This window comes from Melanerpes formicivorus, unplaced genomic scaffold, assembly GCF_026170545.1.
Source record: "Melanerpes formicivorus ecotype bairdi unplaced genomic scaffold, bMelFor1.0.p_v2 SCAF_286, whole genome shotgun sequence".
Classification (NCBI taxonomy): Eukaryota; Metazoa; Chordata; class Aves; order Piciformes; family Picidae; genus Melanerpes; species Melanerpes formicivorus.
The window spans coordinates 56,915-80,563 of record NW_027142638.1 but is presented as its reverse complement, the minus strand read 5'-3'; the positions used below and the strand labels follow the sequence as shown (position 1 = coordinate 80,563).

At 57.8% G+C, this 23,649-nt stretch overlaps 1 protein-coding gene across 1 annotated transcript; it reads left to right on the top strand.

Annotated features, from left to right (window-relative positions):
• The first annotated feature begins 700 nt into the window (after nucleotides 1-700).
• Nucleotides 701-19,357, top strand: LOC137458824 (keratin, type II cytoskeletal 4-like). The gene is made up of 9 exons (XM_068170113.1): nucleotides 701-1,227; nucleotides 4,259-4,473; nucleotides 5,904-5,964; nucleotides 9,554-9,649; nucleotides 12,686-12,850; nucleotides 12,944-13,069; nucleotides 13,322-13,542; nucleotides 14,536-14,564; nucleotides 15,664-19,357. The coding sequence occupies exons 1-9, from the start codon at nucleotides 763-765 to the stop codon at nucleotides 16,146-16,148; spliced, it is 1,863 nt and encodes a 620-aa protein (XP_068026214.1). The 5' UTR covers nucleotides 701-762; the 3' UTR covers nucleotides 16,149-19,357.
• Nucleotides 19,358-23,649: the final 4,292 nt, after the last annotated feature.

The window sequence follows — 23,649 nt, the reverse complement described above, 5'->3', positions numbered from 1 at the left end:
CCATCCATCCATCCATCCATCCATCCCTCTCTCCATCCATCCATCCATCCATCCATCCATCCATCCATCCATCCATCCCTCCCTCCATCCCTCCCTCCCTCCCTCCACCCATCCATCCCTCCCCTCCTCCCTGCCTCCCTCCACCTCCCTCCACCCTCCCCTCGCCGACACAACCTCCGCTCCATTCTCCCCCTCTTCCCTCTCTCTTCTTTTCCTTCCCTCCTGCCCCCTTTCTCCTCACCCCCACCCCTGCCAAGCCACCTCCGGGGAGCCTGCAGAAGCTGCCAGCAGCCCACGAGGCAGCCAGCCCCAAGCAGATCACAAAGAGTTTTCCCTTCAGAAAGGAAGAGAGGGGAGGGTGGGTGGGGGGGGTGGAAAAAACACCCAACGCAACCCAACACAACAACGTTGCCTAAGCTGTAATTAGGGGCAGCACTTCAAACCCTAATCTGTGCTGAGCCAACTTGCAAACAGAGCACTTTTCAGATCCCTTTTCATGTCCTCAGTAGTTAGGGTTTGCTGGAGCTGCTTTGCATCCCGAGGAGCATTTAGCGCTGCCAGGCAAACCAAAGCCTCCAGCGCTGCCAATTAACGTCCCCAGCCTAATCGAGGCCAGCTTCCTAGAGGTATATAAAGGCCCCCAGCAGCCCTCTGTCACTTCAGCGGGAATCTCTGTCCCTCTCCCTGCGGAAGAGCTGCGGCCCCCCCCACCCCCCTGCACCACCACCACCGCACTCCGAGACCTCTCCTCTCCTCCCAGCCATGAGCAGACAGGCGCCGACGGTGCGCTCCGTGCTGGGGCGCAGAGCTTTCAGCTCGGCTTCGGAGGTCTGCGGCCGCAGCTACGCCGCCTCCGCCTGCCAGCCTGCCCGCTGCGGAGCCGGCGCCTACAGCAGCAGGAGCGTCTGCAACCTGGGGGCGAGCAGGAGGATCTCCTACGTGAACGGGGGCTGCGGGGCTGCCTGCTTCGGGGAGTTCGGCTTGGCGGGCGCCGGCTACGGCGGCGGCGGCGCCGGCGGCAGGGTCGGGCTCTGCGGCCCCCGGGGCTACAGCATCGTCAGAGGCTACCCCGAGCGCAAGGCTGAGGGCATCCAAGGGATCTGCATCGACGAGCGGCTGCTGAAGCCGCTCTGCGTGGGGGTCGACCCCCTGGAGCATGAGATACGCTGCCAGGAGAAGGAGCAGATCAAGAGCCTCAACACCCAGTTCGCCTGCTTCATCGACAAGGTGAGCGCAGCCCGCGGGAGCGCAGCCTGCGGGAGCACAGGCACAGCCCAGCCCCTCCAAGAGCCACAGGAAGGGCTGGGGCTGGGGCTGGAATAGAATAGAATAGAATAGAATAGAATAGAATAGAATAGAATAGAATAGAATAGAATAGAATGGAGTGGAGTGGAGTGGAGTGGAGTGGAATGGAATAGAATAGAATAGAATAGAATAGAATAGAATAGAATGGAATAGAGTAGAATAGAATGGAATGGAATAGAATGGAATGGAATGGAATGGAATGGAATGGAATAGAATAGAATAGAATAGAATAGAATAGAATAGAATAGAATAGAATAGAATGGAGTGGAGTGGAGTGGAGTGGAATAGAATAGAATAGAATAGAATAGAATAGAATAGAATAGAATAGAATAGAATAGAATAGAATAAAGTAGAATAGAATGGAATGGAATGGAATGGAATAGAATAGAATAGAGTAGAGTAGAGTAGAATGGAATGGAATGGAATTGAATGGAATGGAATTGAATGGAATGGAATGGAATGGAATGGAATGGAATGGAATGGACCAAGGTGGTCATCAGGTCCAACCTCTCACCCAGCCCCATCCAATCAACTCAACCCTGGCACCAAGGGCCTCATCCAGGCTCTTCCTAAACACCTCCAGGGCTGGGGACTCCACCACCTCCCTGGGCAGCACATCCCCAGGGCCAGTCTCTCCCTCTGGGAAGAATTTCTTCCTAACACCCAGCCTGAACCTCCCCTGGCACAGCTTGAGACTGTGTCCTCTTGTTCTGGTGCTGGTTGCCTGGGAGAAGAGCCCAACCCCCACCTGGCTACAGCCTCCCTTGAGGGAGCTGTAGAGAGCAAGAAGGTCTCCCCTGAGCCTCCTCTTCTCCAGGCCAAGCAGCCCCAGCTCCCTCAGCCTCCCCTCATGGGGTTTGTGCTCCTTGTCCAGCCAAGGGTCCAGCTGCCCACAGAGTTGTGTTGGGTCAGAGGGAGACCACACACTGGGCCTGCTGTTTGCTGGTGTCTGTGTGATGGCCAAGGTTGTCTCCTCTCCATGCTCCACTTCTCACTGCAACCTTGGTCTAGCTCAGCTGGAAGTCCCAGCCCTGATGGCCTCATCTTTGGGCCCCAGGTTGGATCCTCTTTCCCTCTTTAAATCATCCCCAAACCATTCCTAGGGGCTAGGGAGGTTAACCTTGATCCAGGCACCTCAGTGTTAGATACCTCATTTGGCACCAGACTGGGCAGAGTTAGCTCCTGGTTGGGCTTGGAGCTCCTGGGCTTGGTAGCTCCTGGTTGGGCTTGGTAGCTCCTGGGCTTGGTAGCTCCTGGTTGGACTTGGTAGCTCCTGGGCTTGGTAGCTCCTGGTTGGACTTGGTAGCTCCTGGTTGGACTTGGTAGCTCCTGGTTGGACTTGGTAGCTCCTGGTTGGACTTGGTAGCTCCTGGACTTGATCATCTGAAAGATCTTTTTCAAGCCAAATGACTCTGAGATTCCAAGTCTGAGCTGTCCCTTCAGGTTGGACCTGGGGGTCTTAAGGGTCTTCTCCAACCTAAATGGTTCTGAGCTGACCCTTCAGGTTGGGCCTGGAGATCTCAAGGCTCTCTTCCGACCTGAATGGTTCTGAGCTGTCCCTTCAGGTTGGACCTGGGGGTCTTAAAGGTCTTCTCCAACCTAAATGGTTCTGAGCTGTCCCTTCAGGTAGGACCTGGTGAGCTCAAGGCTCTCTTCCAACCTGAGTGACTCTGAGCTGTCCCTTCAGGTTGGACCTGGAGATCTCAAGGCTCTCTTCCAACCTGAGTGACTCTGAGCTGTCCCTTCAGGTTGGACCTGGAGATCTCAAGGCTCTCTTCCAACCTGAGTGATTTTGAGCTGTCCCTTCAGGTTGGACCTGGAGATCTCAAGGCTCTCTTCCAACCTGAATGGTTCTGAGCTGTCCTTTCAGGTTGGACCTGATGAGCTCAAGGCTCTCTTCCAACCTGAGTGTCTCTGAGCTGTCCTTTCAGGTTGGACCTGGAGATCTCAAGGCTCTCTTCCAACCTGAATGGTTCTGAGCTGTCCTTTCAGGTTGGACCTGGTGAGCTCAAGGCTCTCTTCCAACCTGAGTGTCTCTGAGCTGTCCCTTCAGGTTGGACCTGGAGATCTCAAGGCTCTCTTCCAACCTGAATGGTTCTGAGCTGTCCTTTCAGGTTGGACCTGGAGATCTCAAGGCTCTCTTCCAACCTGAGTGTCTCTGAGCTGTCCCTTCAGGTTGGACCTGGAGATCTCAAGGCTTTCTTCCAACCTGAATGGTTCTGAGCTGTCCCTTCAGGTTGGACCTGGAGATCTCAAGGCTCTCTTCCAATCTGAGTGTCTCTGAGCTGTCCCTTCAGGTTGGACCTGATGATCTTAAGGCTCTCTTCCAACCTGAGTGATTCTGAGCTGTCCCTTCAGGTTGGACCTGGAGATCTCAAGGCTCTCTTCCAACCTGAATGGTTCTGAGCTGTCCTTTCAGGTTGGACCTGATAAGCTCAAGGCTCCCTTCCAACCTGAGTGTCTTTGAGCTGTCCCTTCAGGTTGGACCTGGAGATCTCAAGGCTCTCTTCCAACCTGAGTGTCTCTGAGCTGTCCCTTCAGTTTGGACCTGGAGATCTTAAGGCTCCCTTCCAACCTGAGTGTCTCTGAGCTGTCCCTTCAGTTTGGACCTGATGATCTTAAGGCTCCCTTCCAACCTGAGTGTCTCTGAGCTGTCTCTTCAGGTTGGACCTGGAGATCTCAAGAGCCTTTTCCAACCTGAGTGACTCTGAGCTGTCCCTTCAGGTTAGACCTGATGATCTTAAGGCTCCCTTCCAACCTGAGTGATTCTGAGATGCCACTTCAGGATCCCTTGGTAGAAATTACCCCAGAGCCAGACAGGTTCCACCCTCTGGGGACTCCACCTCACCCCAAGCTACCTCAGAGGTCCCATCTGGAGGAGCCTTCCCTCTGCGGCTGCTCAGCCCTTGCCCTTCTCGGCTGATCTGAGGAGCTGCCCCTGTCTGGCCTGCAGGTTCGCTTCCTGGAGCAGCAGAACAAGGTGCTGGAGACCAAGTGGGGCCTGCTGCAGCAGTATGTCCTGCCCAAGAAAGGCAAGAACCTGGAGCTCTACTTCGAGAACTACATCTGCGACCTGCGGAAGCGCCTGGACTGCCTGCTCTGCGAGAAGCAGAAGCTGGGCAGCGAGGAGTGCGCCACCAGCCAGCTGGTGGAGGAGTTCAAGTGCAAGTAAGGACCCTCAGGTCCCCTCCAGCTGCTTGGCATCGCCCTGCTGCTCTGGTTGGGCTCAGACAAGGCCTCCTGGCCCCTTCGGGGCTGCCCCACTCCTCTGTCTGCCTTCGCGATGCCTTTTGCATTGGTAATGAAGAGGCTTCAGATCTGGGGTGCTCTGAAGTCTGCTCCCCAGGGGCTCTGGTGGCGGCCTGGGAGCCAGCCAAGGTTGCTGTTTGCTGCTGTTGGTTGGTGTCTGGGTGCCTGCTGCTGCTCCCCAGACCTTGTGTGCTCCCCAGACCTTGTGCTCTCCTCATCCCTCCCCAGACCTTGTGCTCTCCTCATCCCTCCCCAGACCTTGTGCTCTCCTCAGCCCTCCCCAGCCCTTGTGCTCTCCTCAGCCCTCCTCAGCCCTTGTGCTCTCCTCAGCCCTTGTGCTCTCTTCAGCCCTTGTGCTCTCCTTGCCCCTCCTCAGCCCTTGTGCTCTCCTCATCCCTCCTCAGCCCTTGTGCTCTCCTTGTCCCTCCCCAGCCCTTGTGCTCTCCTTGTCCCTCCTCAGCCCTTGAGCTCTCCTCGTCCTTCCTCAGCCCTTGTGCTCTCCTCATCCCTCCTCAGCCCTTGTGCTCTCCTCAGCCCTTGTGCTCTCCTCAGTCCTTGTGCTCTCCTCATCCCTCCTCAGCCCTTGTGCTCTCCTTGTCCCTCCCCAGCCCTTGTGCTCTCCTTGTCCCTCCTCAGCCCTTGAGCTCTCCTCGTCCTTCCTCAGCCCTTGTGCTCTCCTTGCCCCTCCTCAGCCCTTGTGCTCTCCTCATCCCTCCTCAGCCCTTGTGCTCTCCTCAGCCCTTGTGCTCTCCTCAGCCCTCCTCAGCCCTTGTGCTCTCCTCTCCCCTCCTCAGCCCTTGTGCTCTCCTCAGCCCTCCTCAGCCCTTGTGCTCTCCTCAGCCCTTGTGCTCTCCTCAGCCCTCCTCAGCCCTTGTGCTCTCCTCTCCCCTCCTCAGCCCTTGTGCTCTCCTTGTCCCTCCTCAGCCCTTGTGCTCTCCTCAGCCCTTGTGCTCTCCTCTCCCCTCCTCAGCCCTTGTGCTCTCCTTGCCCCTCCTCAGCCCTTGTGTTCTCCTTGCCCCTCCTCAGCCCTTGTGCTCTTCTCATTCCTCCTCAGCCCTTGTACTCTCCTTGCCCCTCCTCAGCCCTTGTGCTCTCCTCATCCCTCCTCAGCCCTTGAGCTCTCCTTGCCCCTCCTCAGCCCTTGTGCTCTCCTCATCCCTCCCCAGCCCTTGTGCTCTCCTTGCCCCTCCTCAGCCCTTGTGCTCTCCTCATCCCTCCTCAGCCCTTGTGCTCTCTTCAGACCCTGAGCTCTCCTCATCCTTCCTCAGCCCTTGTGCTCTCCTTGCCCCTCCTCATCCCTTGTGCTCTCCTCATCCCTCCTCAGCCCTTGTGCTCTCCTTGTCCCACAGATACGAGGAGGAAATCAACAGGCGCACCACGGTGGAGAATGAGTTTGTGGCACTCAAAAAGGTGAGGAGTTTGGGGCTCCCCAGCTCAGGAGGGACAGGGATCTGCTGAGAATGCCCAGCAGAGGGCTGCCAAGATGCTGGAGTGACCTGGAGCACTGCCTGGCTGAGAGCCCTGGAGAAGGCTGAGAGGGATCTGATCAATGCCTATCAATAGCTAAGGGCTGGGGGGCAGGAGGGAGGGGACAGGGCCAGGCTCTGCTCAGCTGCACCCTGGGACAGGCCAAGGGGCAGTGGATGGAAACTGCAGCCCAGGAGGTTCCACCTCAGCACCAGGAGGAACTTCTGCACTGGGAGGCTCCCAGAGCCCTGGAGCAGGCTGCCCAGAGAGGTTGTGGAGCCTCCTTCCCTGGAGGCCTCCCAGCTCTGTCTGGATGTGTTCCTGGGAGACCTGTGATGGATTCTGTGCTCCTGCCCTGGCAGGGGGTTGGACTGGATGACCTTCAGTGGTCCCTTCCAACCCCAAACATCCTCTGAGCCTGTGATCCTCTGATCCTGTGAGCTCCCAGCAGAGCCAACCATGGAAGCCAGCAGAGGTTTCTCCTTGCCCCTCCCCAGCCCTTGTGCTCTCCTCTCCCCTCCCCAGCCCTTGTGCTCTCCTCTCCCCTCCCCAGCCCTTGTGCTCTCCTCTCCCCTCCCCAGCCCTTGAGCTCTCCTTGCCCCTCCCCAGCCCTTGTGCTCTCCTCATCCCTCCCCAGCCCTTGTGCTCTCCTCATCCCTCCTCAGACCTTGTGCTCTCCCCATCTCTCCTCAGACCCTGTGCTCCCTGGGCAGCCTGCTCCAAGGCTCCACCACCCTCACAGGAGGGAAGTTCCTCCTCCTGTCTGGATGGAACTTGTGGTGGCCAAGGTTGTTATTTGCTGCTAATGGTTGGTGTCTGGGTGCCTGCTGCTGCTCCTCAGCCCTTGTGCTCTCCTCAGCCCTTGTGCTCTCCTCATCCCTCCTCAGCCCTTGAGCTCTCCTCATCCCTCCTCACACCTTGAGCTCTCCTCATCCCTCCTCACACCTTGTGCTCTCCTTGCCCCTCCTCAGCCCTTGTGCTCTCCTCAGCCCTTGAGCTCTCCTCATCCCTCCTCAGCCCTTGAGCTCTCCTCATCCCTCCTCAGCCCTTGTGCTCTCCCCATCCCTCCTCAGACCTTGTGCTCCCTGGGCAGCCTGCTCCAAGGCTCCACCACCCTCACAGGAGGGAAGTTCCTCCTCCTGTCTGGATGGAACTCGTGGTGGCCAAGGCTGTTATTTGCTGCTAATGGTTGGTGTCTGGGTGCCTGCTGCTGCTCCTCAGCCCTTGTGCTCTCCTCAGCCCTTGTGCTCTCCTCAGCCCTTGTGGTCTCCTTGCCCCTCCTCAGACCTTGTGCTCTCCACATCCCACCTCAGACTTTTTCTCCTCTCCCCTCCCCAGCCCTTGAGCTCTCTTCATCCCTCCTCAGCCCTTGTGGTCTCCTCATCCCTCCTCAGCCCTTGTGCTCTCCTCATCCCTCCTCAGCCCTTGTGGTCTCCTCATCCCTCCTCAGCCCTTGTACTCTCCTCATCCTTCCCCAGACCTTGTGCTCTCCCCATCCCTCCCCAGACCTTGTGCTCCCTGGGCAGCCTGCTCCAAGGCTCCACCACCCTCACAGGAGGGAAGTTCCTCCTCCTGTTTGGATGGAACTCGTGGTGGCCAAGGTTGTTATTTGCTGCTAATGGTTGGTGTCTGGGTGCCTGCTGCTGCTCCTCAGCCCTTGTGCTCTCCTCATCCCTTGTGGTCTCCTTGCCCCTCCTCAGACCTTGTGCTCTCCACATCCCACCTCAGACTTTTTCTCCTCTCCCCTCCTCAGCCCTTGTGCTCTCCTCATCCCTCCTCAGCCCTTGTGCTCTCCTCAGCCCTTGTGCTCTCCTCATCCCTCCCCAGCCCTTGTACTCTCCTCATCCCTCCTCAGCCCTTGTGCTCTCCTCATCCCTCCTCATCCCTTGTGCTCTCCTCATCCCTCCCCAGCCCTTGTGCTCTCCTCATCCCTTGTGCTCTCCTCATCCCTCCCCAGACCTTGTGCTCTCCTCATCCCTCCTCAGCCCTTGTGCTCTCCTCATCCCTCCCCAGCCCTTGTGCTCTCCTCATCCCTTGTGCTCTCCTCATCCCTCCCCAGACCTTGTGCTCTCCTCATCCCTCCTCAGCCCTTGTGCTCTCCTCATCCCTTGTGCTCTCCTCATCCCTCCTCAGCCCTTGTGCTCTCCTCATCCCTCCTCAGCCCTTGTGCTCTCCTCAGCCCTCCCCAGCCCTTGTGCTCTCCTCATCCCTCCTCAGCCCTTGTGCTCTCCTCATCCCTCCTCAGCCCTTGTGCTCTCCTCATCCCTCCTCAGCCCTTGTGCTCTCCTCATCCTTCCCTAGACCTTGTGCTCTCCCCATTGCTCCCCAGACCCTGTGCTCTCCCCATCCCTCCTCAGACCTTGTGCTCCCTGGGCAGCCTGCTCCAAGGCTCCACCACCCTCACAGGAGGGAAGTTCCTCCTCCTGTTTGGATGGAACTTGTGGTGGCCAAGGCTGTTATTTGCTGCTAATGGTTGGTGTCTGGGTGCCTGCTGCTGCTCCTCAGCCCTTGAGCTCTCCCTGCCCCTCCTCAGCCCTTGAGCTGTCCTCATCCCTCCCCAGACCTTGTGCTCTCCTCATCCCTCCTCAGTCCTTGTGCTCTCCTCTCCCCTCCTCAGACCTTGTGCTCTCCTCATCCCTCCTCAGCCCTTGTGCTCTCCTCATCCCTCCTCAGCCCTTGTGCTCTCCTCATCCCTCCTCAGCCCTTGTGCTCTCCTCAGCCCTTGTGCTCTCCTCATCCCTCCCCAGACCTTGTGCTCTCCTCAGCCCTTGTGCTCTCCTCATCCCTCCCCAGACCTTGTGCTCTCCTCATCCCTCCTCAGCCCTTGTGCTCTCCTCATCCCTCCTCAGACCTTGTGCTCTCCTCATCCCTCCTCAGACCTTGTGCTCTCCTCATCCCTCCCCAGCCCTTGAGCTCTCCTCATCCTTCCCCAGACCCTGTGCTCTCCCCATCCCTCCTCAGACCTTGTGCTCCCTGGGCAGCCTGCTCCAAGGCTCCACCACCTTCACAGGAGGGACTTTCCTCCTCCTCTTTGGATGGAACTTGTGGTGGCCAAGGCTGTGCCTGTTGCCTCTTGTCCTGTTCCAGTGGGAGGACAGGAGTGGGAGAGGTCACTCTGGGACAGCTGCTGTCTAAGATGTTGGCTGCTTCCCAGCTGCCTCCTCACATCCTTTATTCTTGGACATCAGAAAAGCAGAAACCATTTGAACAATATTAAAACAAACAGCAACCACCACCTGGAGCAACACAAGAGAGAACTCAAATGATGTTGAAAGCCTCATTAGGCTCAACCCTGAGCTGGTAGCTTTGGTCCTGAGGAACAAATAAAGCCAAATGAATTCCTGCCAGTCATGTTGGAAGGGTTTTGTTTCCCTTCAGGAGCCAGCAGAGCATCCTGACTCATCCTCTCACACCTTCCTGCTCCTGCAGTCCTGTTGAGGCAGGTTCCTGCTCTCCTGGCTCTGCCTTCTGTGTCTTTCTCCACCAGTTGTTGTTTCTCTCAGCCAGGCTGGGGCTGTCTCCTCTCTTGCAGGATGCAGACTGCATCTTTCTGAACAAGGAAGAGCTGGAGGTGAAGGTGGATCTGCTGAGGCGGCAGCTGGAGCTGTTGAAATGTGTGTTTGAGGAGGTGAGTCCCTCCTGGGCTGCTCCAGCAGCTTGAGAGCCCTCTTGGCAGGGCTCTGGGCAGCTTCATCTGGTGGAGGATGTCTCTGCTGACTGCAGGGGGCTTGGACTGGGTGAGCTTTGGAGGTCCCTTCCAACCCAGACCAGTCCAGGATTCCCTGTTGGAACTGGGTGGCCTTTAAGGTCCCTTCCAACCCAGACCTGTCCAGGATTCCCTGTTGGAACTGGGTGGCCTTTAAGGTCCCTTCCAACCCAGACCAGTCCAGGATTCCCTGTTGGAACCAGATGGCCTTTAAGGTCCCTTCCAACCCAGACCTGTTCAAGATTCCCTGTTGGAACCAGATGGTCTTCAAGGTCCATTCCAACCCAAACCAGCCCAGGATTCCCTGTTGGAACCAGATGGCCTTTAAGGTCCCTTCCAACCCAGACCAGTCCAGGATTCCATGTTGGAACTGGGTGGCCTTTAAGGTCCCTTTCAACCCAAACCAGTCCAGGATTCCCTGTTGGAACTGGGTGGCCTTTAAGGTCCCTTCCAACCCAGACCTGTCCAGGATTCCCTGTTGGAACTGGGTGGCCTTTAAGGTCCCTTCCAACCCAGACCTGTCCAAGATTCCCTGTTGGAACCAGATGGTCTTCAAGGTCCATTCCAACCCAAACCAGCCCAGGATTCCCTGTTGGAACTGGGTGGCCTTTAAGGTCCCTTCCAACCCAGACCAGTCCAGGATTCCCTGTTGGAACTGGGTGGCCTTTAAGGTCCCTTCCAACCCAAACCAGTCCAGGATTCCCTGTTGGAACTGGGTGGCCTTTAAGGTCCCTTCCAACCCAGACCAGTCCAGGATTCCCTGTTGGAACTGGGTGGCCTTTAAGGTCCCTTCCAACCCAAACCAGTCCAGGATTCCCTATTGGAACTGGGTGGTCCTTAAGGTCCCTTCCAACCTAATCCATTCTAGGATTCCCTGTTGGAACCAGATGGTCTTTAAGGTCCCTTCCAACCCAAACCAGTCCAGGATTCCCTGTTGGAACCAGATGGCCTTTAAGGTCCCTTCCAACCCAGACCAGTCCAGGATTCCCTGTTGGAACTGGGTGGCCTTTAAGGTCCCTTCCAACCCAAACCTGTCCAGGATTCCCTGTTGGAACCAGATGGTCTTCAAGGTCCCTTCCAACCCAAACCAGCCCAGGACTCCCTGTTGGATCTGGGTGGCCTTTAAGATCCATTCCAGCCCAAACCATTCTAGGATTCTGTGTTGGAACCAGATGGTCTTCAAGGTCCCTTCCAACCCAGACCAGTCCAGGACTGGGCTTTAAGGTCCCTTCCAGCCTCAACCATTCTAGGTTCCTATGGTTCTCTGTTGGAACCAGGTGGCCTTGAAGGTCTTTTCCAACCCAACCTAGTCTAGGATTCTGTGCTGGAACCAGATGGTCTTCAAGATCCTTTCCAACCCAACCCATTCTAGGATTCCCTGTTGGAACAGGAAGGCCTTCAAGGTCCCTTCCAGCCCAACCCATTCCATGGGTCTGTGTCTTACCCCAAGCCCTCAGCACCTGGCAGCCTGAGGCCCAAGGCTGATATCACATCAGCAGCACTGAGCTGGCAGCTGGGTGGTTCTCCCTTGCTTGACACAGCTCCAGGCCTGGGCTGGCTGTGTCCTACCTCTTGCCCTGAGCCAAGAGAAGAGCCCAGCCAGTTCCTCCAGCTTGCTGCTGTCTGATGAGAGAGGAAGAAGCTCCCAGCTGGATCCTGTCATTAGCAGCAGCAAAGCAGCTGAAGATGAGAGGGTGCCAAGGGTTAAGTCACTCAGGCTCCTTGCCCTTGATGTGGACAGGATTGCTGCAGGTCAGCAGGGCAGGTCAGCAGCTGGCAGGCTGCAACCCATCCAGCAGGGAGGGTTTCTGCTGAGCCAACCTGAAGGACATCTCCTGACTTGCTGGGGCCATGAGCTGGGGGGGGGGGTGGGGGGAGGTGGGAGGGGGTTGCAGCCCCACCTGAGGGCAGCTGCTGGATGCCTGCAGAGTGCAGGACTCCTTAGCTGACCAATTCCTGAGCTGCCTGGAGCAAAACAGTCACATTCCATGGGTGCCAAGGGCATCATCCTCACCTTGGCAGCCTTGGATTGGGCCCTGCTGCAGGAGCCACCTCCTTGGCACCCTGGCAGCTCTCAGTGGGAACAGATTTGAGCTGAGGGATGTGGTTGGCTTCTACTGGTGAAGGATTCATAGGATCACAGAATGGTCAAGGCTGGAAGGGACCCCAAGGATGAGGCAGTGCCACCCCCCCCTGCCACGGGCAGGGAGCCCTCCCACCACAGCAGGTTGCTCACAGCCACCTCCAGCCTGACCCTCAGCACCTCCAGGCATGAGGAGGAGGCTTCCAGCACCTCCCTGGGCAGCCTGGGCCAGGCTCTCAGCACCCTCCTGGGGAACAACTTCCTCCTCACATCCAATCTGAGTCTCCCCACTTCTAGTTGTGCTCCATCCCCCCCAGTCCTATCCCTCCCTGACAGCCTCCAAAGTCCCTCCCCAGCTTCCTGGGAGGCCACCAGCAAGGTCTGGATCTCCTCACTTCCAGTGTTTGATAACAGAGAGTACAGATTGATTCTGAAGAGGATGAAAGCAGCCACTCTGAGCTGCAAGGTGGACTGGGGGGAAGGGGTTGGAGCTGCTAGGGGCTTCTGCTCCTCTTTGCTGCTTCACCTGGCAAAGGCTTTGCTGCAGGGATGCTGCCAGGGCCACTCTTGGGACTGCTCTTAGCTGCTTCCAGGACTCCCTCTGTAAGTGGCGCTCTGCAGTGTTGGGCATCCTACAAGGCAGCAATCAAGGCCTTGTGGGAGGACTTCTGAGCTCCCCTGCATGCCTGGAATCTGGTTGCTGTGTGGCCATGGGGCTCCTGCCTTCCTTCATCCCCCAGGGGCAGGCTGGATGGGTAGAAGGCAAACGACAGCGGGGGGGTGGGGGGTGGGGGGTTGCTGTCCCGACCCTTCCTCCTTCACTGTGGAGTCTGAGGCCTGCTGAGAGCTGGCTAAAGCCTTCCCCTCCCCTGCAGGAGCGAGCCCAGGTGGACAGGCAGCTGTGTGACACCTCAGTCGTCGTGAAGATGGACAACAACCGGGACCTGGACATGGAGAGCATCATCAAGAACGTGGAGTGCTGGTACCAGGAGATCGCTCAGAAGAGCAAAGAGGAGGTCGATGCTTTCTACCAAACCAGGGTGGGTAGTGAGCAGCCAGCTGGGTGGTGCTGCCAAGCCAGCAGGCTGCAGGGCAAAGCCAACCTTGGTCTTGTTCTTGGGGGGGTTCTGCAGTTCCAGGAGCTGCAGGACAAGAGGGGGAAGTACTGCGACGACCTCCAGAGCAACAAGTGCGAGATCTCGGAGCTGACTCGCATGATCCAGAAGCTGCAGTGTGAGCTGGAGAATGCCAAGAAGCAGGTAGGAGAGCCCCAGGGGTGATGCTTCCAGGCAGGGCAGGGCCATGGAGGGCAGCTCAGCCACGGGGGGAGGGCCTCCAGCAGACTTAAGGCCTGGGGTTGGGAAGCTGAGAGAGGCTGACTGAGGGAAGGACTCCGGTGGCTGCCTCCTCTCTTTGCCACTGGGAGAGAGGATGAAGCCAGGCCCTGAATGGTCAGGACTTAGGAAGCAAAGCCTTGAGCACTCCTGCACTGTCTCCTCCCTCCCTGCCAGGTCTCCTGCCTGCAGACCTCCATCTGTGACGTGGAGCAGCGTGGGGACTGCGCCCTCAAAGATGCCCGGGAGAAGCACATTGAGCTGCAGAACGCCCTGCAGAAGGCCAAGGACGAGCTGGCTTGCATGCTGAGGGACTACCAGGAGCTGCTCAACGTCAAACTGGCCCTGGACATTGAGATTGCAACATACAAGACCCTGCTGGAGGGTGAAGAGAGCAGGTGGGTGCCAGGGACCCTCTCCCTTATCTCCTGCAGAGCAGAGACCAGAGCAATGCCAACTCCCCAGGGAGTTTTGCAGCTCTATCTTCATGGAGTCCTACAATGGCTCAGGCTGGAAGGGAGCTCAGAGCTCAGCCACTTCCAACCTCCCCACCCTGCCCAGGGACTCCTCTCAGCCAGCCCAGGATGCTCAGGGCCTCATCCAGCCTGCTCAGGGGGACAGAAGCCACAGGTCACAGACTCCTGGCATGGCTCAGCTTGGAAGGGAGCTCAGAGCTCAGCCACTTCCAACCTCCCCACCCTGCCCAGGGACTCCTCTCAGCCAGGCTCAGCTGCTCAGGGCCTCATCCAGCCTGGCCCTCAGCACCCCCAGGCAGGAGGCAGCCACAGCCTCCCTGGGCAGCCTGGGCCAGGCTCTCAGCAGCCTCCTGCTGCAGAACTTCTCCCTCAGCTCCACTCCAACCCTGCTCTGCCTCAGCTCCAAACCATTCCCCCTGGGGCTGGCTCCAGCCCCCCTCAGCCAAAGTCTCTCTGCAGCCTCCCTGCAGGATCCCTTCAGGCAGCTCTGAGCTCCCCCTGGAGCCTTCTGCCCTGCAGGCTGCCCAGCCCCAGCTCCCTCAGCCTGTGCTCCCAGCAGAGCTGCTCCAGCCCTGGCAGCCTCTCTGTGGCCTCCTCTGGCCTCCCCCCAGCAGCTCTGTGTCCTCCTGCTGCTGGGGACAGCAGAGCTGGAGGCAGGAGTGGAGGTGAGGTCCCAGCAGGGCAGGGATCTTCCCAAGCTCACAGAAACTGGGGCTGGAGAAAGAGCTGGAGGCCACAGAAGCTTCCCTTGTGCCAGCAAAAACAGTTCCTGCCCTAGGGATAGGCAGGCAGGTTCCAACAGGAGGCTCTGGGGGGGTGGATGCATGGCTGCAAGTCATGAGGAACAGCAGGCTGCTAGCTGGGGATGCTGCTGGCTCAGAGCCTGATGGCTGCTTCTCCTCTCTCCCCTAACAGGATATGTGTGGGGAACCCTGTGAGTGTCTGTAAGTATCCTCAAGGGCTCCAACCATGAGGCTCTCTCATGGAGTAGTGCCCCCCCTGTCTGTCACACCTCCCTCTGCCTCCCTCCTCCATTTCAGCCCCAGAAGAGTTTAAGCCCAGGATTCTCAACCACCTCTTAACTTCCCCCCCCCCAAAATATTCAGCTTTTGGATGGAGGGAGGGAAGCTCAAAGTCCTGATCCCTTTCCACCCTTGGAGGCAACAGTGAGGTGCCCTGGAGAAGCCAGCAGGGAATGAGGCTGGGAAAGAACCAAGCCCCAGGGAGCTGAGTGTGGGAACTGGGAGGAGAGGTGAGGGAATGTGTTGGGACATGGGGCAGGAGCTGGGAGGAGCAGGGGCTCAGATCTGCTGGACTAAGCCAGAGGGAATCAGGGCAGGGGCTTGGAGGAGCAGGGGCTCAGATCTGCTGGACTAAGCCAGAGGCAATCAGGGCAGGGGCTGGGAGGAGCAGGGGCTCAGATCTGCTGGACTAAGCCAGAGGGGATCAGGGCAGGAGCTGGGAGGAGCAGGGGCTCAGATCTGCTGGACTAAGCCAGAGGCAATCAGGGCAGGAGCTGGGAGGAGCAGGGGCTCAGATCTGCTGGACTAAGCCAGAGGGGATCAGGGCAGGGGCTGGGAGGAGCAGGGGCTCAGATCTGCTGGACAAAGCCAGAGGGAATCAGGGCAGGGGCTGGGAGGAGCAGGGGCCCAGATCTCAAAGCCTGAGGGAATCAGGGCAGGGGCTGGGAGGAGCAGGGGCTCAGATCTGCTGGACAAAGCCAGAGGGGATCAGGGCAGCAGCTGGGAGGAGCAGGGGCTCAGATCTGCTGGACTAAGCCAGAGGGGATCAGGGCAGGGGCTGGGAGGAGCAGGGGCTCAGATCTCAAAGCCTGAGGGGATCAGGGCAGGGGCTGGGAGGAGCAGGGGCTCAGATCTCAAAGCCAGAGGGGATCAGGGCAGGGGCTGGGAGGAGCAGGGGCTCAGATCTGCCGGACAAAGCCAGAGGCAATCAGGTTTGGTCTTTCTGTCACTCCTGACACAACTTTCCTTTGAGAGAGAGACCCTCTCACACTGACTCCCCGCTCCCGGGGCTGTCTTGCAGCCGTGGTCAGCAGCGGCTACAACATCCCGGAGGACTGCGGGCTGCTGGCTGCCGGCGGAGCCGCCTGCGGCTACGGCTCCCTGGGGAGGAGGTCCGGACGCCACAGCTCCCAGAACGGAGGATTCAGCTCCAGGAGCGCTGGGATCCACCCCAAGAGGGTCCTCAGCTCGGTGGCCAAGCAGTGTGTGCCGGAGGTCTACTGCCAGCCGGGAGTGGTCAGCTGCAAAGCCGGGGGGGGGTTCAGCTCCCGCAGCGGGGGGTACCCGGCCCGCACCCTCATCAGCGCCGCCAACCCCCCCTTGAATGCCAGGCTGGGGCCCTGCCAGCCCGGGGGGGTGGTCAGCTTTGGCAACCAGGGCTGTGTGGTCAGGCAGCTGGGGGGCTCCCCCGTCATGGTCGCCAGCGGCCCCGAAGTGGTGGCCTGCAACAACGGCGTGGTCCCGGGGGGCTTCGGGGTGGTCAGAGAGCCCTGCGTGGTCCCCTAGGGCCGCCAGCTGGGGAGGTGGCACAGCCAGAGAGGTTGGAGGGCAGCTCCTGCGAGGTGCAGCTCCTGCGAGGTGCAGCTCCTACCCCTGAGCCCATGCGGGACAGCTCCCTGCCCGCTAGCAGCAGCGTTTCGGTCGCCCAAACCCTTTCCTACCTTCCTTAAGCGTCGGCTAGAAACCACCCCCAGGGCTGCTTGCCAGAGTCCCCAGCCCCCCCAGAGGCATCCCCCAAGCTTCCCCAGCAGGTGCTCAGCGCTGTTGTCTAGAGGCTCACCGCTTGAAGGCTTTGCTTTGGTGTCCTGCCTTCCCCCTCTGGCTTTCCCCTGTGGCCAAGCAGCTTCCTTGCCCCCAACCTTCTTCCCTCCACAGAACTTCTTCTCCCCTTCCAGCTCTTCCCAAAGCATTTCAGACGAGAGAGGGAGGAGCTGACTTCCCCAGGAGCTTCTTGGCTCCCCTCTGTGCTGTGGAATTGCCTGGGGTTTGAGGCTTAAACTTCCAACTTCCCATCAAACCCAAACCCCAGCACCCCCAAACAGCCCTGAGCTGAAATGTTCCACAGAAGGCAAATTCCACCTTCCAAAGCCTCCTGCCACAGGCTCTGGCTGGGATTGGCTTCCAGATGCCAACCTTAGACCCTTGATTTGCTTCTGCAGGGTAGGGGGTGGCTGGTTGGAAGCCTGCTGATGCTGGAGAAGAGCTCCCCCACAGCCCCATCCCCAAGTTAGTGGTGCCCAGATTGTTGGAGTTGACCTCTTCCACCCCTCCCCGAGGTTATTGGTGCCTTGAGTTGACCTCTTCCACCCCCATGAAGTTATTGGTGCCTTCAGTTGACCTCTTCCAACCCCCCCCCCACTGATTGGTGCCTTGAGTTCACCTCTTCCACCCCCAGGAAGCTATTGGGGCCTAGAGTTGACCTCTTCCATCCCCAGGAAGTTATTGGTGTCCAAATTGTTTGAGTTGACCTCTTCTACCCCCATGAAGCTGTTGGTGCCTTGAGTTGTTGAGTTGACCTCTTCCACCCCCATGAAGCTACTGGGGCCTAGAGGAAGCTATTGGTGCCTTGAGTTGTTGAGTTGACCTCTTCCAACCCCATGAAGTTATTGGTGCCTTGAGTTGACCTCTTCCACCCCCATGAAACTATTGGGACCTAGAAGAAACTATTGGTGCCTTGAGTTGTTGAGTTGGCCTCTTCCACCCCCATGAAGCTCTTGGTGCCTTGAGGAAGCTATTGGTGCCTTGAGTTGTTGAGTTGACTTCTTCCAACCCCATGAAGCTGTTAGTGCCTTGAGTTGTTGAGTTGACCTCTTCCACCCCCATGAAGCTACTGGGGCCTAGAGGAAGCTATTGGTGCCTTGAGTTGACCTCTTCCACCCCCCACAGTTATTGGCGCCTTGAGTTGATCTCTTCCACCCCCATGAAGCTATTGGTGCCTTGAGCTGACCTCTTCCACCCCCATGAAGCTATTGGTGCCTTGAGTTGACCTCTTCCATCCCCATGAAGTTATTGGTGTCCAAATTGGTTGAATTGACCTCTCCCCCCCCCCCCGCCCCCCCAATTATTGATGCCTAGAGTTGACCTCTTCCACCCCCATGAAGCTATTGGTGCCTTAAGTTGTTGAGTTGACCTCTTCCACCCCCATGAAGCTACTGGGGCCTAGAGGAAGCTATTGGTGCCTTGAGTTGACCTCTTCCATCCCCAGGAAGTTATTGGTGTCCAAATTGTTTGAGTTGACCTCTCCCCCCCCCCCCCCCCCCAATTACTGGGGCCTAGAGTTGACCTCTTCCACCCCCATGAAGCTATTGGTGCCTTAAGTTGTTGAGTTGACCTCTTCCACCCCCATGAAGTTACTGGGGCCTAGAGTTGACCCCTTCCAACCCCATGAAGTTATTAGTGCCTTCAGTTGACCTCTTCCACCCCCACCAAGCTCTTGGTGCTCTGATTGTTTGAGTTGACCTCTTCCACCCCCATGAAGCTACTGGGGCCTAGAGGAAGCTATTGGTGTCTTGAGTTGACCTCTTCAATCCCCATGAAGTTATTGGTGTCCAAATTGGTTGAGTTAACCTCTTCCCCCCCCCCAGTTATTGGGGCCTAGAGTTGACCTCTTCCAACCCCATGAAGTTACTGGTGCCTAGAGGAAGCTATTGGTGCCTTGAGTTGTTGAGTTGACCTCTTCCACCCCCATGAAGTTATTGGTGTCCAAATTGGTTGAGTTGACCTCTTCTACCCCCATGAAGCTATTGGGGCCTAGAGGAAGCTACTGGGGTCTTGAGTTGTTGAGTTGACCTCTTCCACCCCCATGAAGCTACTGGGGCCTAGAGGAAGCTATTGGTGCCTTGAGTTGACCTCTTCCATCCCCATGAAGTTATTGGCGTCCAAATTGGTTGAGTTGACCTCTTCCACCCCCCACAGTTATTGGTGCCTTGAGTTGTTGAGTTGACCTCTTCCACCCCCATGAAGCTACTGGGGCCTAGAGGAAGCTATTGGTGCCTTGAGTTGACCTCTTCCATCCCCATGAAGTTATTGGTGTCCAAATTGTTTGAGTTGACCTCTCCCCCCCCCCCCCCAATTACTGGGGCCTAGAGTTGACCTCTTCCACCCCCATGAAGCTATTGGTGCCTTGAGTTGTTGAGTTGACCTCTTCCACCCCCATGAAGTTCCTGGGGCCTAGAGTTGACCCCTTCCAACCCCATGAAATTATTAGTGCCTTCAGTTGACCTCTTCCACCCCCACCAAGCTCTTGGTGCTCTGATTGTTTGAGTTGGCCTCTTCCACCCCCATGAAGCTACTGGGGCCTTGAGGAAGCTATTGGTGCCTTGAGTTGTTGAGTTGACCTCTTCCACCCCCATGAAGCTACTGGGGCCTAGAGGAAGCTATTGGTGCCTTGAGTTGACCTCTTCCATCCCCATGAAGCTATTGGTGTCCAAATTGGTTGAGTTGACCTCTTCCAACCCCCCACAGTTATTGGTGCCTAGAGTTGACCTCTTCCACCCCCATGAAGTTATTGGTGCCTTGGATTGACCTCTTCCACCCCCATGAAGTTATTGGGCCCTACTAGAGTTGACTTCTTCCACCCCCACCAAGCTCTTGGTGCCCTGATTGTTTGAGTTGACCTCTTCCACCCCCTCCCCATGTCCAGAGCTTCTCCCATTGGCTGCTCAAACTTCCCAGCTTTTCACTGTGCCTTCAATAAACTGCATGGAAAGTCCTCAGCTTTGGCCTCTGAGTTGTCCCTGGGTGGGGTTTGAAGAAATTCACAAATGGGGAGGAGGGGGGAGGGAGAAAACCCCAACCCCAACCCCAACCCCAAAACCTTTTTCCCCGCTCTGGTGGAGGAAGACAAAACCCAAACAGAACTTTTGGTCCTCTGGAGGCAGTTTGGAGCCTGGGGGGAGGCAGGGGAAGTCCAATGGAGGTTCTGCTGCTTTATTTGCCTCCCCAAATCCCAACCCCTCTCAGATGTTTGGTGGCCACAAACCTCTAAACCGGTTCTGAGCTCTCCCAGGTGGCCTCCACAAGAGGTTCTGAGCACTCTCAGGTGGCCTCCACAAGTTTTGAGCTCTCCCATGTGTCCTCCACAAGTTCTGAGCACTCTCAGGTGTCCTCCACCAGTTCTGAGCTCTCCCAGGTGGCCTCCACAAGAGGTTCTGAGCACTTTAGGTGTCCTCAAGTCCTGAGCTCTCTCTCTCAGGTGGCCTCCACCAGAAGTTCTGAGCTCTCCCATGTGTCCTCCACAAGTTCTGAGCTCTCTCAGGTGTCCTCCACCAGTTCTGAGCTCTCCCAGGTGGCCTCCACAAGAGGTTCTGAGCACTCCAAGGTGTCCTCAAGTTCTGAGCACTCTCAGGTGGCCTCCACAAGAGGTTCTGAGCACTCTCAGGTGTCCTCCACGAGAGGTTCTGAGCACTCTCAGGTGTCCTCCACAAGTTCTGAGCTCTCCCAGGTGTCCTCCACAAGTTCTGAGCTCTCCCAGGTGGCCTCCACAAGAGGTTCTGAGCTCTCCCAGGTGGCCTCCACAAGAGGTTCTGAGCACTCCAAGGTGTCCTCAAGTTCTGAGCACTCTCAGGTGGCCTCCACAAGAGGTTCTGAGCACTCTCAGGTGTCCTCCACAAGAGGTTCTGAGCACTCTCAGGTGTCCTCCACAAGAGGTTCTGAGCAGTCTCAGGTGTCCTCCACAAGTTCTGAGCTCTGCCAGGTGTCCACCACGAGTTCTGAGCTGTCTAAGGCATCCTCCACAAGAGGTTCTGAGCACTCCCAGGTGTCCTCCACAAGTTCTGAGCCCTCTCAGGTGTCCTCCACAAGTTCTGAGCTCTCCCGTGTGTCCTCCACAAGTTCTGAGCCCTCTCAGGTGTCCTCCACAAGTTCTGAGCTCTCCCGTGTGTCCTCCACAAGTTCTGAGCTCTCCCAGGTGACCTCCACAAGAGGTTCTGAGCACTCTAAGGTGTCCTCAAGTTCTGAGCACTCTCAGGTGTCCTCCACAAGAGGTTCTGAGCACTCTAAGGTGTCCTCAAGTTCTGAGCCCTCCCAGGTGGCATACACAAGAGGTTCTGAGCAGTCTCACGTGTCCTTCACAAGTTCTGAGCTCTCTCAGGTGTCCTCCACAAGTTCTGAGCTCTCCCAGGTGGCCTCCACAAGAGGTTCTGAGCACTCACAGGTGTCCTCCACAAGTGGTTCTGAGCACTCTCAGGTGGCCTCCACAAGAGCTTCTGAGCACTTTAGGTGTCCTCAAGTCCTGAGCTCTCTCTCTCTCAGGTGGCCTCCACCAGAAGTTCTGAGCTCTTCCATGTGTCCTCCACAAGTTCTGAGCTCTCCCAGGTGTCCTTCACAAGTTCTGAGCTCTCTCAGGTGTCCTCCACAAGTTCTGAGCTCTCCCAGGTGGCCTCCACAAGAGGTTCTGAGCACTCTCAGGTGTCCTCCACAAGAGGTTCTGAGCACTCCAAGGTGTCCTCAAGTTCTGAGCACTCTCAGGTGGCCTCCACAAGAGGTTCTGAGCACTCTCAGGTGTCCTCCACAAGAGGTTCTGAGCACTCTCAGGTGTCCTCCACAAGTTCTGAGCCCTCTCAGGTGGCCTCCACAAGTTCTGAGCTCTCCCAAGTGTCCTCCACCAGTTCTGAGCACTCTCAGGTGTCCCCCACCAGAAGTTTTCCACCCTGCAGCTTCCTCCCCTGCTGCAACCTCAGAGGGACAGACCTGGGTCCTTCCATGCTGCAGCAGCTGGGTTGAAGATGCCAGCAGTGACCTCCTGGGCTCGGTGGGGTTGTGGGCAGGGCTGTGGGTTTCAGACTGAGAGGTCTTGAGTGGCATTAGGGGAGACAGGAAGGGACATCCCTTGGTGGGGATCAGCCTCTCATGGAGCCACAGATCTGGGCTGGAAGAGGCCTTGAAGCTCATCCAGCTCCAACCCCTCTGGGCTCGGTCTGAGGTTTGAAGCCTCCCACGGCCAGCTCAGCACCACGGCCACAACCCCAGCCCAGCACTGCCATGGGATGATTCAGCTGGCCAGAGACAGGCACCTATGGAGCAGGAGATGCCCCAAGCTCTGGGGCCTGCTTCCATCAGCTCTCTCCTGGCTCTGCAGGCAGCCTGGGGCCAGGGGCGTTGGAGCAGGAGGGAGCAGACCTCACCCTGCCAGCCGCCTCCACAGCCACCCTGCTGCCTTCACAGGCATCATTAGCACCCCGAAGTTCTTCCTGTCTCCAGCACATGAAGGATTCCAGGGCACAAGGCAGCACTCAGTTCCTGGCTCTCCCAGGGCCAGGCTCTAATTGCCACCTAGGAAAAGCAAAAGAATGAAAGCAAAGGTGACAATTAGAGAGGCAAAGGAAGAGGCTGCTCAGCACCTTTGGGGAGGGCAGGAGGTGGCTGTGCTGGGCCAAGATTAGAGACTGGTTCAGAGAGCCATGGAATGGGTCTGGGTTGGGAGGGAGCTCAGAGCTCAGCCAGCTCCAAGCCCCTGCCATGCCCAGGGACACCTCCCCCCAGCCCAGGCTGCTCAGGGCCTCATCCAGCCTGGCCCTCAGCACCTCCAGGCAGGAGGCAGCCACAGCCTCCCTGGGCAGCCTGTGCCAGGCTCTCCCCAGCCTCACTTCCTCCTCTCCACTCTCAATCTCTCCTCTCCCAGCTCCAATCCATCTCCCCTCACCCTGCCCCTCCCAGCCCTTGTCCCAGCTCCCTCCCCAGCTCTCCTGGAGTCTCTTCAGCTCCTGGAAGCTGCTCTGAGCTCTCCCTGCAGCCTTCCCCAGGCTCCACAGCCCCAAGCCTCCCAGCCTGGCCCCACAGGGGAGGCTCTGCAGCCTCTGCTGAGCTGAGCAGAACAGAGCAGGGCTGAGCTGAACAGAACAGAGCAGAGCTAAGCTGAGCTGAGCAGAACAGAACAGAGCAGAGCTGAGCTGAGCAGAACAGAACAGAGCAGAGCTGAGCTGAGCTGAGCAGAGCTGAGCAGGACAGAGCTGAGCGAAGCTGAGCTGAGCAGAGTTGAGCAGAGCAGAACAGAACAGAGCAGAGCAGAGCTGAGCTGAGCTGAGCAGAGCAGAACAGAACAGAGCAGAGCTGAGCTGAGCAGAACAGAGCAGAGCTGAGCTGAGCAGAGCAGAACAGAACAGAGCAGGGCTGAGCAGAGCAGAGCAGAGCTGAGCTGAGCTGAGCAGAGTTGAGCAGAACAGAGCTGAGCTGAGCTGAGCTGAGCTGAGCTGAACAGAGCTGAGCTGAGCTGAGCTGAGCTGACCTGAGCAGAGCTGAACAGAGCAGGACAGAGCTGAGCAGAGCTGAGCAGAGCTGAGCTGAGCAGAGCTGAGCAGTGCAGTGCAGAGCAGAATAGAACTGAGCAGAGCAGAGCAGAACTGAGCTGAGCTGAGCAGAGCAGAGCTGAGCAGAGCAGAGCTGAGCAGAATAGAGCTGAGCTGAGCTGAGCTGAGCAGAGCAGAGCAGAGCTGAGCAGTGCAGTGCAGAGCAGAATAGAACTGAGCAGAGCAGAGCAGAGCTGAGCTGAGCTGAGCAGAGCAGAGCTGAGCAGAGCAGAGCTGAGCAGAGCAGAGCAGAGCAGAATAGAGCTGAGCTGAGCTGAGCTGAGCAGAGCAGAGCTGAGCTGAGCTGAGCAGAGCAGAGCAGAGCAGCAGAACCTTCTCCCTCTCTGCTTTCATCCAACCTGGTCCAGCTGTGTGAGGCTCAGGCTGGGGGAGGAGGTCAGGCCTGCACCCAGGCTCCTTTCTCCAGGAGGAAACCTCCTTCAGCACTTGGTAGAAGCCTTTGAGTGGCACAGGCAGGGGAGATGGAGCCCAGCTGGGGGGGGGGCTGAGCTTTATGAAGCCCCACTTGCAATTGCCACTTGGGAGCAGGGTGAGGCCAGGGCTGGGAGTCCCTGCTGAGGCATCAGCCGGCTCCAGCTCACTGCCTGAACGTCAGCAGGTCCTTGGGTGCCTCCCAGGTGTCACCCTGGGCCGTGGGCAGGTGGCTTGCACAGGATGGCTGCCCAGGGACCACTCAGGCTCCAGCTTTGGGCTTCCCTTGT